Genomic DNA, 18,492 nt, shown 5'->3' on the forward strand with positions numbered 1-18,492 from the left:
CGAGAGTGATAATGTTCACTATGAAGCTTACATCGCGATGTACCTGATCTCATTTTCACCATTAAGAAAAAAGTGTTTTAAAGCTTGTTGTTTTGCAGAATGTTATAAATGATATGAGAATAAGGTCTGAAGTTAGGAAGAACATTTTAAGCAAAATATAACTATATTTTCATTTTAGTTTTCTTCTCAAACATTGTCTGCCTTGTAAAAACACCCCTGGCCAAATGCCCCCAGAGGGCATCACTTCCCACTTTGATAATACTGTTGTTACCATGTTCTGAACATCACATATTTTCTTTTTCCCTCAGATGTAATCTGTCTAGTTGGTTGATTATAAATATTTGGACTTCATATCCGAAAATTACCTCAATTTAGCACCAGCAAGCTTGTTAGGCAGTTAGCATCCGCAATATTTACTTATTTTCAGTATGGTTATGAATAAACATTTATATCTGTCTACTAGGCTAGTTGATCTAAACAATATAAAAATTGATACTGTTAATAAACAATATAAAAACAGAAGTCACATAGGGCTAAATGCGTAGCATTTTAATAAAACTGTTAACATTACAGCAGCGAGGAATATGAACGTGCATGAGTTGTTTTATTTAATCTGTTATTTTGTTTCGTTTTTTGACCTAAAACATAAAGACAAAGATGTTTATGTGTCTGCATTCAATCATTTCAGTGGGCTTACATATATCACCCTTTACAGCAGATTTAGTTCGCAAACAACTGACAATTACAATAAATTAATCCTAAAATTTGACATTATAACTTACTTTTCGCAGAATCAGTCGCGCGCGCGCTCACATGTGAATTCAGTTGACTGGAGACTCGCTCTAAACGGCTCATTTGAATCAGTGAGTTGTCGACTCGAGAACAGCTGCAGTTGGATCAGTCCAATTCGTGAATGAATCATTTGTTGCGATTTGCGAACCGATTTAACAGGTTCATTGAAAAGAATCAGTTCAGTTCAGAATCAGACACTGCTTCTGCGTCTCGGAACACGTGATATATTATGAGTAACGATATGTTTTTATGAATGTAGTGAAGTAAAAAGTACGATCTTATGCTTTGGAATGTAGTGAAGTAAAAGTGAAAGTTACTCAAAATAAAACTACTCCAGTAAAGTACAGATACTTGAAAAATGTACTTAAGTACAGTAACGAAGTACAACTACTTCCACCACTGGACATTACAGTATCTAAGTACTTAAAATATACATAAAAAATATATTACTTATATGTGACCCTGGACCACAAAACCAGTCTTAAGTCGCTGGGGTATGTTTGTAGCAATAGCCAAAAATACATTGCATGGGTCAAAATTTTTGATTTTTCTTTTATGCCAAAAATCATTGAGAAATTAAGTAAAGTTCATGTTCCATGAAGATTTTTTGTAAAATTCCTACTGTAAACATATCAAAATGTCATTTTTGATTTGTAATATGCATTGTTAAGAACCTAATTTGGACAACTTTAAAGGTGATTTTCTCAGTCTTTTTGATTTTTTTGCATCCTCAGATTTCAGCCAAATATTGTCCTATCCTAACAAACCATACATCAATAGAAAGCTTATTTATTGAGCTATAAATCAGTTTTGTCAAATTTAACCTTATGACTGGTTTTGTGGTCCAGGGTCACATATATACTGTATGAGTGGGAGCAACTCACATCTGCACAGTGTGAGGAATCTCCCAGAAATCACCTGTGCTGAAGTAGGCCAAAGGAAACAAATGTGTTGCTCAGAGGCTGCTCTTTCTTAGTTTACATTTATATTTAAATACCCCCATCCAAATGTTCCAAATGGGGGGCTTTCACAGTGATGCAATAGAAGAACCATTTTAGGTTGTCAGTTATCAGTTCTTAAGAGAACCGTTTCTTAAAGGGGACATCGGATGCAAAATTCACTTCATCGTGGTGTTTGCACTACCACCTTACAATGATAAAAATCCATTTACTCCTTAAATATCAAGCTGTTTTGATTTTCTGAGCACTATGACTTCATACTGCTTAAGCCCCGCCCAGGATATGAGCATATTTCTGACATTTCTGACAAAATCTGGGCAAAACTAAGCTTGTTCTGTTTGTACAAAATCGGCTTGCCATAGCAAATATTCCAGAACTGTTTTTTTTTTTTAATAAAAAAATGCTAAAATCCAATTTTGTTTTGTTTATTTTGTTATTGAGAGGAAAGAGCGCACATTTTTACAAATTCATTTAAATGTTGCTTTCATGGACAATGTCAGAATTTAGCTTACAGTATACCACTGAACACATATTTCGAACTTTGTTTTACCCCTAAATGAAGGATAAAAAAGAAACTTTGTTTTTGAGTATATCGAGTTCTTAAAAACGCAAAGCGAATACAGTATTGCGTCACTCCCTCTAGATTATACATGGGATGTTTTTCATATAAACCATGGTGGAGATAACTACAACTGCTGCTTTGTACCTGTTGTGGAAGTCACAAATACCCCAGAAACTAGAACAGAACTATCCAGAGGTGGATGAGTATTAATCCTGCATTAATGTGTTATGTTTTACTACTGTATATACCTATATCATACATTTCGGGCTACAATAATGAGCTCTTCCATTGTCTGAGAAGAGTTTGGATGTGCCAAACTCTTCACAGATTACCTTGGTGAATGCAGCATGCAAATTTTCCTCTCGAGAAGAAATTGTTTCAACTTATGCAGAAGACGTGACTGAGGCAAATATTGTGCATTCGCAGCACACACATTGTGCATTTGGCGTCTTTCACATCACCTGCCATGAATTAGCCTCTAGTCGCATCTTTGCATTGACTTTATATGTAATCTACTCGCGCTAATAATTATACATAGCAATAAAATGTATATGGAAAGTGGATCTGATCACTTGGTCCTGGAAGAATTTAATGACAATTTTTTAAACTCATATTTCAAGACACAATCAAGGCGAATATTGAATCTTTTGTGTCACTTGATGCGAATTCACCTCTAATCGCGTCTTTGCATTGAATTTGTATGTAATCTACTCACACAAATAATTAAATTCGCATTTGGTGTAAACACACCATAAGTCTTCAATTTCTCAGACACTGAGGACGCAGTGGATTAATTTTGTTTTTGATGGTAACGCGCCACCAAATGGAGGGTAACACCAAAAACAGAAGAGAGGGGAGGTGTAAGCAGTAGCTTATTAGCATTTAAAGATATATGCACCAAACGAGTGACTGCGAACAGAGTGTTGTTTTCTATGACCATTGAAGTATTTTGACCAAACTATATTGCAGAAAATCATGGGCATCCGATGTCCCCTTTAAGGCTTTTCACACTGTGGTTAACCAAGGTTAAACACCTTTTATTAAAAAATCTCTCCATTAGCCCCTGGAATGCTATTCCAATAGACAGAAAACTACAAAAAATTGCAATTGGGTTGGTTTTGTTTCACAGACCTGGCAATACTGTCCCCGTCATAGAAACTCTTCTCATGCGAGAGACACGTTGATGTGTGTGCTTGTGTATGCAGAAGCCAAATTTCATTACACTGTTTAATGACACTTCCTGTATGCAAACTTAACGCTGTCTGCTGGTCTGGTTTAAAATATAAAAGTACTCTGCTGATTTATGTGTGAGGAAGTCATATATTGATTTTCTCACATATATTGATTTCATATATTGTTATAAATAATAATAATAATAAAAAACAGTGCATTTAGTGCACAGTGGTTTGATTTGAGCTCCATCAGATGGATTTTTTAGTGGAAATTATTTGTAAAAAATACTGAAATTAATATTAAAACATATTTTGTCTTTAATTCTTTAACATATGTATTATGTGGTAATTAGGGATTTAAAGATTCACCAACTCACGACGCAACTGAGTACCCTCAGAGATACATTTATATAAACCCCCACGCCCAACTGTATAACCATAGTTTTACTACAGATACCATGGTTAATCTATGGTTAGTGTAGCAAGACCATGGTTCATTTGTGGTTACCATGGTTTAATAGTAACCATGGTTTTGCGGTTTTATTTGTAGAACAACCAGGGTTAATTTTCATAAGGGAAACCATTTATCAGACTTAAGGACCGGACCTGTCTATTTTTAAAAGGAATGTTACACACTTGTGATTTAGGAGCAGGGTTAGCACTGCTGTCTACAGGTTATGAAACCTGCTGTGAAGCAAGGTTAGCACTGTGTTTGCAATGTTAACCCAACATTATGGTTCCAAATCTGTACAGTCTGCAAAAATAAGATGCGCAATCATTATGTAAAGATTGTGTGCTGTGTTCGTCCAATCAATGACACTGACTCTGCAAATATGCAAAAACCTGTGGTTTAAAGAACAGTGTGAAAAGTAAGTTTAATGAATTCCCAAGATTAAATGTTAACCCTGGGTAAATTATGAGTAGTGTGAAACTAGATCCCAGTGTTATCTTTATCAGAGGTGTTAAGTGTTAAATAATTGCCAGTGCTAAGTATTTCAAGTGTTAAAAGTCTGAAAAAGTGTGAAAAACATTGAAATAATCTGAAATGGTTTTCTCAAAGATGTTAAAAGATTCTTCATGGAACCATAGAGGCCAATAAAGAACCTTTATTTTTAAGAGTGTATCAATTTAGTTATGTAATAAATATTTTTAAATTTTTTATTTCAATATAGGACTTTTTAATCAGACTTTGATATCTTGACAACTCTGGGTTCAGTCATTTTTGAAAACATGGGAACTTTTCTGAAGCAAGAGCAACTATTATATTTATTATAATTTGTTGAATATATACATGTTTGTTGGTAACTCCTCTGCATGTCTCTTTAAAAAAAACACCCACACAAACACATCTAATGTGTGCAAACTTAACACAAGCCACAAACAAACAATCCACTTAAATGTTGCGAAGGCTGTGTCATTTACGGCAAATCAGATCATCTGCGGCGAAATGCAGTGTAATGGAGGAGCATGAGGTACTTTCGGTTGTTGTGCGAACGTGTGAGTATGTATCTCACCTCCTCTCTGCTTCACTCTATCACGAGAACTGATAGGTGCCGCCATTAGAGTTGACGCTTCTCTGCCACCAGGGGTTGGAAGCAGTTGCAGGCTAGCCTAACCACATGCTGTTAAAAAAAAACATGACCGCAAGTTTATTGTTCTCACACCAGTGAATATTCTGACATTGTGTCATAATAAGTCATTGAGCTCACTATGTTTGAGGATGTGTTAGACAAATAAGGGTGTTCCCATAAGGAAGAAAAAACACAAAGTAGTATCACAGCTATAGATATTATAGGCCTATACTTTAGTATTAAATATTAAATACTAAAGCATTAAATGATCTCAGCAGTGTCACACACACTCTGCTATCAACATTTTTAACTTCTAACACATTACTATTACAGTAAACTGAAGGTTCAAGTCCTGGACTATATGACAAACAACTTGAGTAATAAAAGTTTCCTATGAATCAAGATATATAGCCTATATATGTTAGCAACTTCAGTATGATTCAGTACGACTGCATGATTTAAGACTCATTTGCAGAAGTTTTAAGTTCATCACATTGACTACAGGTGTGTACCAAAAAATTAGAATATCGAGGGAAAGTCCATTTGTTTCAATAATTTTTCAAATAGTGAAACTTATTAAACACACAAAGTGAAATATTTCAAGCCTTTATTTGTTTCAATTTTGATGATTATGGATTAAAGACAAAAAAACAAAACAAATCCAGTATTTCACGAAATAAGAATATTTCATGTGACCACTAAATAAGGATCTTAAACACATGTTGGCCTTCTGAAAAGTGTGTTAATGTACTGTATTATGTCCTCAGTACTTTGTTGGGCCTCCTTTTGCACTAATTCCAGCATCAAGGCGGCGTGGCATGGAGGCGATCAGCCTTTGACACAGTTGAGGTGTTATGGTAGCCCAAGTTGCTTTGATATTGTCCTTCAGCTCATCTGCATTTCGGGGTCTCTGTTCCCTCATCTTCCTTTTGACAATACCCCATAGATTTTCAATGGGGTTTAAGTCTACAGTTAAGTTTAAGTTTACAGGCCAATCAAGTACAGTTATTCCATGGCTATTAAACCAGGTACTGGTAGTTTTGGCTTTGTGGGCAGGTGCCAAATGCTCCTGAAAAAAATTAAATAAAATCATCATCTCCAAAAAGCATGTCGGCAGCAGGAAGTGCTCTAAAATTTCCTGGTAGACAGCTGCGTTGACTGTGGACTTGATAAAAGACAATGGACCCACAGCAGCAGATGACATGGCTTCCCAAACCATCACTGACTGTGGAAACTTCACACTGGACATTAAGCAGCTTGACTTTGTGCCTCCAGACTCTGGGAACTTGATTTCCAAATTAAATGCAAAATTTGCTTTCATCTGAAAACAGGACTTGGGACCACTGGGCAACAGACCAGTACTTTTTCTCACATGAAATATTCTAATTTTGTTAAATACTGGATTTGTTTTTTTGTTTTTGTTTTTTCACATTGTCTTTAATCCACAATCATTCAAATTTAAACAAATAAGGGCTTGAAATATTTCACTTTGTGTGTAGTGAACTAATATAACATACAAGTTTCACTTTTTGAAAGAAATGATTGAAATAAATGGACTTTCCCTCGATATTCTAATTTTGTGGCACATGCCTGTAAAATACTACGTCACAGAAAGACACTGTCAAATGTAGAGAACGAGACAAAATTAGAAACAGCAAGTCAATAGCAATAAAAATAGCAGTGAAAGAAAATAAGACCAGAATTTCATGGAACGACAAAACTTTATAAAACTTAACGATTTACAGGATATTTCGCAAAGCGGAAGAAAGCTATTTTCTGTGAATGTGCGACTATTTTCATTCATTAGCATCGTTAAGTAAAATCTAATTACGGGCTCAATATGTTTTGGCGACCTCTGTTGACAAGAAACGTGCACTGCACTTTTTGTACACACTCAGGGAGATTACATCCCTACGTATTGTTAGGGCGAAACAATCGTTTTTGAAACTGAAATGCCATTTTGGAATATAATTATGTTATATTTAAACAATATCACAATAAGAGTGCTCTTGTGATTCAGCCACAGCCACAAGTCTGCTGACATATTTACTGGACAACTGTAGGCTACTGTAAATGTGAGGTTTCTTATTATAACATATTATGGCAATTATATTACAAAATGACATTCTGAACTCTCATGAACTCTCACATAGTGTTCACACCTTGAGACAATGATATGCAAAAAATATACTTACTGCAATTATTACTGCCACACCATGGCATTGTTGTTTATAAGGTGTTTTAAAATCTACAGAAATACCACACAACATTAAATATAATATAATAATACATTTATAATAAAATATATGTAGCCTATAATTATATAGACTGTAACATCACAACAGCAAAAAAATGTCAACTGTAGGTTTTTGACAGCTATAAACTTGGATGTAAAACAACTCACAGTCAACAGATTTTAAGTCCCTTTTTTTGCTGTATTGTCAACAAAAAATATACTTTGACCGATTAATTTACCATACTGACTCTCAACTGACCATAATTATAAATGTTAAAATAAATCTAATAATTGAAAAAAAGCTATCCACCTTATTTTTGCTGTAAGAGTGGGCGCAACCATTTGTACATTTTATGGGTCTGACTTCCAGTCTCATCTGCATCCAGTTATTTTTAGCTACAAAGAGTTCAGTTTGCTGCTTGATATTGCAAATTGGTGTGTCTTACTATAATATTTTAATGCAATATTAATTCTGAACACTGGTTTGTAGTGCAAATAGTCTCACTCATAAGGTTACTTACGCGTTCAAAAATAAGGTGGATAGCCTACACTAGACAGAATTTTTACAACCTAAATATTTTAAACAGAAAAAAAAGCTTTGAAAAGGCTGTCATGAAAATTGGATACAATCCAGAGAATTTAGGGTAAATGTTGATCTTTTTAGGCCTGGTTTCACAGACAGAGCTTAGACTAAGCCAGGATTAGGCCATAGTTCAGTTAGGACATTTAAGTAATTTTTACAAACGTGCTTAGATAAAAAAAAAAAAAAAACATTGCTGGTGTGCATCTTGCGAAAAAAACAAAGGCTCTGATGTATTTTAAGATTAGTCAGTGCAAGTTTCTTTCAGTTGAAACCGCTCATACTTACATTTTAGTCTAGGACTAGACACCTCGTTTGTGAAACCGGTTTAAAATGATAAATCTTTTAAAATAAATCAGCTTAAATGTAACATTTTAAGGTAAAAAGCAGTCAATACAAATTTAGGATATTCAGTTTACCTTCCAGTATATCTGCAAGTTCATGACACATAATGCAGCCTGTCTACATCCACGTGTTTATGTTAATTACGAATTAATAATTAGTAAAAAATTTCAGACCGGAAAAACAACTTTTTGGAAACGTATGACGTTGGGGAGGATTGTCGTGGGTTTGTTTTGATCGCCCCCTAGCTGTTTGATTGCGGTAGTGACGTGGTCGGATGTTTACGATCTCCATGGTAACCATTACCCCAGTCTCTTACAAATAAAAGCCATACCTATTAAAAGCAGACATGAGCGTCTCTGTGACACGCACATTTCAGAAGAAAAATGAGGGCAGTGGTAGGGGATTCAGACAACAGAGGACATATGATTATTTGTACGGTGAGTTACGTGTGAATGTGCAAATCATTGGCCTATTTGACCGTGAATATATACAGGTCTTATAAGAAACTACATTTTGTGTAATTAACGATTTAAAAAGGCTGTAACGTTGTTATTATTAGGCTAAATTGTGTATGATGGTGTTGTTTTTAGACCCAGTATACACATTGTCAGCTGATGTGGATCACGCCAGGGAAAACCTCCGAGCTCATGCCTCAGTGGATCGTGTGGTAAGTTGAGAGACGCTCATAAATGGCACAGCACAGCTAATCGAGTACTAAAATGTTTCAAATGTTGCACATTTACGCAGCCAATGCGAGTCCTTGAACTGCAGTCACGTTAGATTTTGTGCCGCTACTTCTGTGTAAACACTGGCAACCGGAAAACACAAACACTGTGTCGTTTCCCACTGCGAAATGAAGTTCAAGTTTGATGAACTCCGAGTGACTTGTGATTGAGCAAGAGGAAATACATTTAGCCAAAACAGAATTTACAGTATATGTAACACATTGTAGCTGAATTTAAGTAAGTTAACAAGCCTTAAAGATGCATGTTTTGCGGTGTTGAGATCAAGGCTGCCCTTGAATAGTACGTAGTACTTGTTACGGAAATAATACACTAATAGTATAATTTCATGTTATTACATAATTGCTATTATTGTCTTTGAAATAAAGTGTATTGCTGAATTTACTGACAAGCTTTTATGTTAAACTAAAATATACTTCCATGTTTTAAATATACTTAAAATATATCTGTAATTTCACATTTGTAACATTGAAGCTGGAATTTAGTATATTAGAATTATTTAACTTTAAATATAAAATTGAAAAACACTGGAGTTAAACTTACAATCAGATACTCTACATGCGCTGTAGTATGTTAGTCAACACATCAAAATAGGTGTGGGTCAAAGACGAAAAATGGTTTAAGCATAACAACAATAAATTTTTAAATTTTTAAACATATATATATATAAGTTTATTGTTTTTGTAATTGCATTTTCGTTTTTATTTTTTCTGAGCAAAATATAAATATCATACATGTTTCCTTAATTTACAGAAGAGACTCACTATAATGTCATTCAGTGTAACAATCTTGTCAGGCATATTTACAACAAAAATCAATTGATGACATATTAAAAGACAAATTAATTTCACCCCAAATACTAAAATACTAGTTAGTTGTAAGTCTACATTTTCAAAACTTGCCACTATCCTAGGTTTTGCCCATTTGTGAGTAAGATTTTTTTGCTAATTTAAAACACAATAAAATTTAATATGTTCCCTTATTCTTTTATGTATTTAATATGTCGAAGTCGGAATAAGCATGTTGTTTCAATTTTTGAATAAATTTTGTGTTACACTGAATGACAGTGTAACATTATCTTAACCAAATTTTGACATGTTATTCTCCAAAAACGTATTTGCAATCTTAAAAGTAGACACTTTGCTTACATTTAATATGATTTCTATGGAAACTTTTGGACATCTTAACGTCTTTGACCCTTGTACATCTTTAAATAATGACAAAACAATGTATTAAAACATAATGCATTCAAATAAACATAATGCACACTTTTCAGTGTACTACAGCCAAATTACAAGGGGGTAAAAATTAATTCAGATAGGTGGAAGCAGGAAGGAAACAAGATAAATCTCAAATTTTAACATTATTTCTTCTTCAGACATTTCTCTTTAAAAGAAAAGAAGCCTCATTTTTTTGCAAATTAACCCACATTGGGTTTTGACCACTGAAATTGTCTACAATTGAATGAATTACCCCAAAGCCATATTGAAATTCCAATATCTCTGGAACCGAACCATGTAGGCCTTAAAAGTGAGGATGCCAAAAGGAAAGTTCAGTTAAGATATCTTAAATACTTCTTGAGTTAGAGGCATATAAACTTTGGAGAGAAAAAAAAAACTTGAAAAGTGCTGTTTCCCCATTTTTGAATGGTCACCTTTGGCACATAATGTAATAAAGATTGCTAAAGTCAACAGATTTTACTAATAAAACTACCAATTTCTGTGTAAAAGTAACATTATGATGCTGCTCTTTCTAAAGTCATTTTAACCCCTTGTAATTTGGCTCTGAATCTCAGGTGAAAATTGCCATTTTGACCCCCCTCTACAAAATAGTTGATTACTCAGTAAATATTCATTCATGACATTTAATATTTTGGCTTTCATCACTATACATGTTTATCTTTCTTCAGAAAAAAATATTAGCAAAATCAAAAATTTGAGCCAGAGAAGTTTCTGAAATTTGGTTTATTTGACACGGAATGACCCATGTGGCAAGTCTGAACTGTTACATTGTTTTAGGTAATTGAATAAATAAAATGGTGGACCCTGCTGACACTGAAGTGATTATTTAGTGTTATTACAGGTTCCTCTGAAATACTTGATTATGATTGGTCAGTCACTGCATTCTGTGGTCATATATTTGGGTATAATGACCACTAAACAGTAAACTACATATTTGTTCCTGGCAGTGTGCTAGTTTCATGTCTCTCAGATCACCCTACAGTCTCAAATCAACATTTCAGTTGCTTTTATTTGTTAATCTTTTTGTACAATCTACAGCCAGTCATTATCACATGATGAATTCTCTCTTGTGTAGGACAGTCTAGCCATTGGTAAGAAATAAAAATTCAGATAGAATTCAGAAAAATAGAAATTCAGAGCTGAACAAATTCAACAAATTTCTTTTATCTCGTATCCTCAGGATTGTGCAAATGAGCACAAAAACATTTATGTGAAAATATTTAATGGCACAAATGGCAAAGAGACCACACGGTTGAAATCTTTGCTAAGCTTAGTTAAAGTTCCCAGTGAGAATTACTGTGTTGTGATGTAATTCAGTTATTTAGAAAATCTGAAATAACATGAACATTTTAGTTTCATTCTAAACACATCAGAAACCTTAAAAGACTCATATTGTGAGCAATGAAAATGTCCCTGATCTTTGGAAATAAAAGTTTATAGTACTATGAAAACATTTTTCCCAGAAACTGAATGTGTGCTTTTATTGAAAGAAAGGTGGAGAGACGTTTCGTTCCGTACTCCAAACATTATAAGTGCACCAATAAATAATGAAAATGTATGTTATGAGCTTTTAAGAGTACAAACAGTGTGTTTTGTCTCTATCAGCGGAAGGTCCCTGAGTTTAACTCCATGTTTAGTAATCTGCCACATCATCCCCGTTTTACCTTGCGCCTTGAAGCCACTGACCCTGTGCCCGCGTTCATTGATCGGCGTTGGCGGGGCTACGCGGAGCAGAAGAGACAGGCCCTGCAGCTACTGACAGGGTAAGATTCATCCACTCTGCACACAAGACAATAGTCCTTTATAAATATTAAATTAGATGCGCGAATCTTACAAGAAAACAGAAGAAATGATTTGCACATTTTCCTCACATGTTATACAACAAACAATTGAGCTGTTTTCTTTCTTTGAGAGTTTTTTTTTTTTTTTTTGTCCGTGAATTCTTGTTGGGCTATTTTAATGTTCTGTTGCAGTGCTCATAATTTATGTACAGTACTGTTCAAAAGTTTGGGGTCTGTATTATTACAAAATATTATTACAATATAAGTACCTGTTTTGTGTATATGTGTATATATACAGTCGTGGCCAAAAGTTTTGAGAATGACACAAATATTAGTTTTCACAAAGTTTGCTGCTCAACTGCTTTTAGATCTTTGTTTCAGTTGTTTCTGTGATGTACTGAAATATAATTACAAGCACTTCATACGTTTCAAAGGCTTTTATCGACAATTACATGACATTTATGAAAAGAGTCAGTATTTGCAGTGTTGGCCCTTCTTTTTCAGGACCTCTGCAATTCGACTGGGCATGCTCTCAATCAACTTCTGGGCCAAATCCTGACTGATAGCAACCCATTCTTTCATAATCACTTCTTGGAGTTTGTCAGAATTAGTGGGTTTTTGTTTGTCCACCCGCCTCTTGAGGATTGACTACAAGTTCTCAATGGGATTAAGATCTGGGGAGTTTCCAGGCCATGGACCCAAAATGTCAACGTTTTGGTCCCAGAGCCACTTAGTTAACACTTTTGCCTTATGGCACGGTGCTCCATCGTGCTGGAAAATGCATTGTTCTTCACCAAACTGTTGTTGGATTGTTGGAAGAAGTTGCTGTTGGAGGGTGTTTTGGTACCATTCTTTATTCATGGCTGTGTTTTTGGGCAAAATTGTGAGTGAGCCCACTCCCTTGGATGAGAAGCAACCCCACACATGAATGGTCTCAGGATGCTTTACTGTTGGCATGACACAGGACTGATGGTAGCGCTCACCTTTACTTCGCCGGACAAGCCTTTTTCCAGATGCCCCAAACAATCGGAAAGAGGCTTCATCGGAGAATATGACTTTGCCCCAGTCCTCAGCAGTCCATTCGCCATACTTTTTGCAGAAGATCAATCTGTCCCTGATGTTTTTTTCTGTAGAGAAGTGGCTTCTTTGCTGCCCTTCTTGACCAGGCCATCTTCCAAAAGTCTTGGCCTCACTGTGCGTGCAGATGCGCTCACACCTGCCTGCTGCCATTCCTGAGCAAGCTCTGCACTGGTGGCACTCCGATCCCGCAGCTGAATCCTCTTTATGAGACGATCCTGGCGCTTACTGGACTTTCTTGGACGCCCTGAAGCCTTTTTAACAATGCAGTGGAAAGTTTTTTTTTCGGGATTAAGTTCATTTTCATGGCAAAGAAGGACTGTGCAATTCATCTGATCACTCTTCATAACATTCTGGATGGAGTATATGCAAATTGCTATTATAAAAACTTAAGCGGCAACTTTTCCAATTTCCAATATTTATGTAATTCTCAACTTTTGGCCACGACTGATATATATATATATATATATATATATATATATATATATATATATATACAGGAGAAGCCTGTGTCATTTCCGGTCCAAAAAAAAAAAAAAACTTGCTGGTTGAATAAAAGTAACTTTAAGTTAGAATTTGCCAGGGGTATGAATAATTTTGGCCTTGACTGTATATATATATATGAATAATTTTGGCCTTGACTGTATATATATATGAATAATTTTGGCCTTGACTGTATATATATATATGAATAATTTTGGCCTTGACTGTATATATATATGTGAATAATTTTGGCCTTGACTGTATATATATATATGAATAATTTTGGCCTTGACTGTATATATATATGTGAATAATTTTGGCCTTGACTGTATATATATATATATATATATACAGTCAAGGCCAAAATTATTCATACCCCTGGCAAATTCTAACTTAAAGTTACTTTTATTCAACCAGCAAGTCTTTTTTTTTTTTTTTTGGACCGGAAATGACACAGGCTTCTCCCAAAAGATAATAAGACGATGGCATCATTGTGGAAAAAAAAATATTACTTTTATTTACATTTGAACAAAAAGTGGCATGTCTAAACTTATTCATACCCTTCTCAATAATCAATAGAAAAGCCTTTATTGGCTATTACAGCAATCAAACACTTCCTATAATTGCTGACCAGCTTTATGCATGTCTCCACTGATATTTTTGCCCATTCATCTTTAGCGATGAGCTCCAACTCTTTCAGGTTGGAGGGTCTCCTTGCCATCACCCTGATCTTTAGCTCCCTCCACAGATTCTCAATTGGATTTAAGTCAGGACTCTGGCTGGGTCACTGCAAAACGTTAATGTTTTTGTCTGCTAACCATTTCTTCACCACCTTTGTATTAATTTCTTAAAAAGTGACAAATCATACTGACCCCAAACATTTGAGTGATAGCGTATGCTGCATATTCAATATGATTTAATAATCCTTTATAATTTTTGTGTCCATGTAAGGGTTGTGTCTCAGATACATATACCAAACCATGCAGATGTGACAGGAACGGACCGCTTTAAGTTTTTCAAACGGTAGGACATATAGAAAAATGAGTGTAGGTGACACTAACTAAACATTTTGAGTTTATTTTTTAATAGTTAAAGGGAACCCTGAGTATTTAGACTTGTATGGCTTAATATAACGTAAATGATGTCTCTTACTGAAATATGTAGTAGAAAACCCATGAAAGATTTACGTTATTTTAAAAAATCCAAATCGTTTTATACATATTTTGGACTATGGGGGGTGCCATTATTTTGATTACATCAGATAATTACATTTGGTGACCTTCTGTCACTACCTGATGGTATTTTTTTTACCACAACACAAATTGGAAAATAAAATACTGAAATGAGCATAGGCTTAAACCAAATGCCATACCATTAGTATTTTTCACACAAGGAGTCTAAACGTCCCTGGATATCAAGTGAAACCCATGCTGAGAAAGTCCTTTAGTTTACATCCTGCCAGGATGGCATCTATCGTTTCTTGTCTCTGCCGTTTGTAAGCTCTTTCAGTACGTTTGGTTGACTAAAAGCCTCAAAGGCATCAGGGCTAAAGTGGAGAGAACAAAGATGCAGGTCTTTAGGAAGTTTTATTTGTCCACATGTATCTTCCCATTCTTTTCTCCTCTTCTTATCGCTAGAAAAGCTGTAAAGACTTACATGCTTCTTTTGTTGCCCTTTGACTGAAAATGACAACTAAAAGCCGCACAATGTGGCTTCGTATCAGTATTTTATTTAGTAGTGGTGCATTAAAAATAGCAACATGTAGCGCCAGTTACTCACCAAGTGCAACCATTTCACATCATCAAAATAATGGCGCCAAAATATGTAAAAACCGTTAGTTTTCAACTACATATTTCAGTTAAAGACATAATTTATGTTAAGTCACACAAGTCTTAATCGGTGGGGTTCCCCTTTGAAATGTACAAATAAGTATAACGTTTTTCTCTTTCACTTTCTCTTTCTCTCAGTCCTCTTATTCCTTTTGCTCAACAGATTCCTCCTGATGTTGTATTTGCTTTGCCAAAGTAAGTCAAGTGGTGCTTGTCACTTCAGCCTTGCTCTGTTAATAGAGTTATTCATTCAATACCTACAGTACTGTATGATCTACCAAAAACTTCTCACAGATCTGACCTCCTTTCTGCTTCGGATGGAGATGAAAAGCGTTCCCCCACTCCGTTCCAGCGGAGCGTGGGAGTTCAGACTGATTATCGTGAGAGTGAGACACAAACAGACCCTTTCACTCCAGACTATGCGGTTCGTCCAGGGACAGCCCCCCCAGAGCTGCTCACACTGGCCACACTCACATGGGGTAAACAGCACAGAATATAATATTAATAATACATAATAAGTGGCTCTCACCAGTGCCTTATGTAATCAGGTCTCATACAGGTCAACAATGAGACAATGTTGCGCATGTGTAGCTTGAAGCGTTTGTGTTCAGACAGCTGCTGAGAGATGTTTCGAGACTAACAGTGGTTTGTTTTCAGGCCATGGGCTGCCTGCAGGGCTGGCAGAGGTAGAGATGATTGAGAGGGCAAGAATGAAGAGAGCTTGGGAGGCAACTCTGCCCCCGCTGAATGACCTCTCTCAGCTGGACAAGAGGAGAAGGATGATGGAGGAGATGGAGAGGAAGGAGTGGGCATTCAGAGAGAAGGAAATAGAGAAGTGAGCACTAGTTCACCAAGTTTGATACTTGCATTGTAACAAGATACTTTGTAGCTGGATGTGGTGAATATCTGCCAAAAAAAAGGAGTCTAAGAACGCATGATGAGACGCAATGCTCAGGAATGTTTTTTAAGCACAGCACATCTTGATGTTTCAATGCCAACTTGCTACTGTAAGCAAAAGCTCACAACACTTGCTCCGCCTCCAAGGTTTTCTGATTGGTCCACTGTTTTGGAACTAACATTGGTGAGCAGTTCTGTGTGTAAAAGTTCTTTCAGCTTGACACAGCACCTTAAAAAATGTGCAAGATGCTGCAAAAAACACAACTTCATGATTACATAAACAGTGGGAAAGTAGAGTTGAGTACTTCTAAAGAAGTACACTTAAATTTACTGCTACGATGCACAAACACATTCCTGTTGACTGTTTGTCGTGTGTTTTGTTAGGCTGCAGGAGGCACGGCTGACCCTGCTGGTGCAGCTTTTGCGTCAGAGGGAGGAGAAGCAGGAGGAGGTCAAGATGGATCGACTGGATGTGAGCTTTTCCCAGCACCAGCAGGAGAAGGAGGCCCGGCTTAAGAAGATCCGCAATGACTACGTCATTTGTGAGGCCATAGTCAGATAAATCATTATATTTACATAGGGTTTCAAAGGACCCATTCTGTATATTTTGTGAGGTTTTTTTAGAAAGTGTTTGATTTTAGGCCATATACTCTAGATCACAGGTGCCAAACTCAGTTCCTGGAAGGCCACAGCCCTGCAGAGATTAGATTTAACCCTAATTAAACACACCTGGGGGGGTGTTCCATAAAACAAGTTTACCAGATAAGCCAGGCTTATTTCAGTTAGTCTGATTTATTGTCACTTGATTTGGCTCAAAATAAGTCAGACTAACTGAAATAAGCCTGACTTATGTGGGTAAACTTGTTTTATGGAACACCCCCCTAATCCAGCTAATCAAGTCCTTCAGGCTTATTTGAAAACAACATGGTTTGTGTGTTGGCGCACAGTTTAACCTAAACTCTGCAGGGATTTCTTGCAGCTCTCCAGGAACAAACTTCCGTAGTTTGACACCCCTTCTGTAGATGCTCTACAAGGATATTAAAGATATCACAATATGGTTTAGATTCTACTTCTTATTAAACTTTTCTTTTGGAATCATAATTTTCAAAGCCCTACATCATTCAATCCCAGAGATATGGGGGATCTCAATAAGATTTTGCTTGCATATGCACAAAATATAGGCCAATTTTTTAAATAATTTCTATAGCATATTTGGTCTTTTTTTTATCACTGTCTTCATTAAGATGCAAATTCTTTATGGGAGGAAACCCTATAACGTGCAATTGAGCGCTTTTTGTTCATATTTTGTATGCTGTAAGGTGTGTACTATAGTGATGCGCGGGTCGGGGTTTTTTTCAACCCGCGGGTCCCGCAATTATGAAATTATTTGGCCCGCCCCGCAGTACTGTGTCTATTTTTACAATCCGCCCCGCCCCCGCGACAATTAAATAGACATACTATGCATTGTAATGCAAATGAAAACCCAAAGTGCTTTTCGCCCTTTAAACTGGCAACAATACTGTACGATTATGAATATGAACCATAAATCAAATCATATTAATAACAAGATAATCAGTGGTGTAACGTTAGTGGTGCCGGAAGAAATGTGGGTATGTATGCTTCATTTGTGAATATCGTTTTGAACTTTCTGTTTGAACGCATTCGTTTACTGGATCCTTGGACTGAAAGGTTTAAAGGTTCACTGGTTTAAGGAAGTTCTGATCATGAAAATCTGCTTCTTTTTATTTGTAAGATATTGTTTTCGTTATTATGTACTGTTTAAAATGACTAGGGTGCAGGAAACGCAGCGGGCGCAATCACCAAATACATTTCAAAGCAAGCCGGCGCCACAGTCCTGACTACATCATTGCTGTCTTTATTGTGTGTTTTTAGCGAATATTTACATTCATTCACATATAACTGGATGTGGTTGACTGTCATGATTTTGGCTAATGCAGGATAATGCGCATCAGAGGAGATTTAAATACGCATAGCACCAGGCCTGCAGAGCCGAATGAGCGTTCGCTTGATGCGCTTGTGGCTGGCAGCGGGAGCTGCTTGGCGCTTTCGTGACGTGACGTGTTGATAACCTTATTAAAGAACTTAATAAAATATGAAAATAGATATTCCCAAATATGTAATATGAGCTATAGGAAATTGCACGCAACATACATTGATTTTTTTTTTTTTTTTGTATTTAATGACCCGCCCCAACCCGCCCCGC

At 36.0% G+C, this 18,492-nt stretch overlaps 1 protein-coding gene across 1 annotated transcript in view; it reads left to right on the forward strand.

The window, feature by feature from the left end:
- Nucleotides 1-8,563: 8,563 nt before the first annotated feature.
- Nucleotides 8,564-18,492, forward strand: part of cfap91 (cilia and flagella associated protein 91) — a 28,949-nt gene continuing 19,020 nt past the window's right edge. Inside the window, exons 1-8 of the mRNA XM_073846309.1 lie at nucleotides 8,564-8,654; nucleotides 8,808-8,884; nucleotides 11,807-11,964; nucleotides 14,494-14,565; nucleotides 15,510-15,566; nucleotides 15,666-15,850; nucleotides 16,029-16,206; nucleotides 16,653-16,810. Of these exons, the coding sequence (XP_073702410.1) occupies nucleotides 8,564-8,654; nucleotides 8,808-8,884; nucleotides 11,807-11,964; nucleotides 14,494-14,565; nucleotides 15,510-15,566; nucleotides 15,666-15,850; nucleotides 16,029-16,206; nucleotides 16,653-16,810 (976 nt within the window). The remainder of the gene's footprint in view (nucleotides 8,655-8,807; nucleotides 8,885-11,806; nucleotides 11,965-14,493; nucleotides 14,566-15,509; nucleotides 15,567-15,665; nucleotides 15,851-16,028; nucleotides 16,207-16,652; nucleotides 16,811-18,492) is intronic.

This window comes from Garra rufa, chromosome 8, assembly GCF_049309525.1.
Source record: "Garra rufa chromosome 8, GarRuf1.0, whole genome shotgun sequence".
Lineage (NCBI taxonomy): Eukaryota > Metazoa > Chordata > Actinopteri > Cypriniformes > Cyprinidae > Garra > Garra rufa.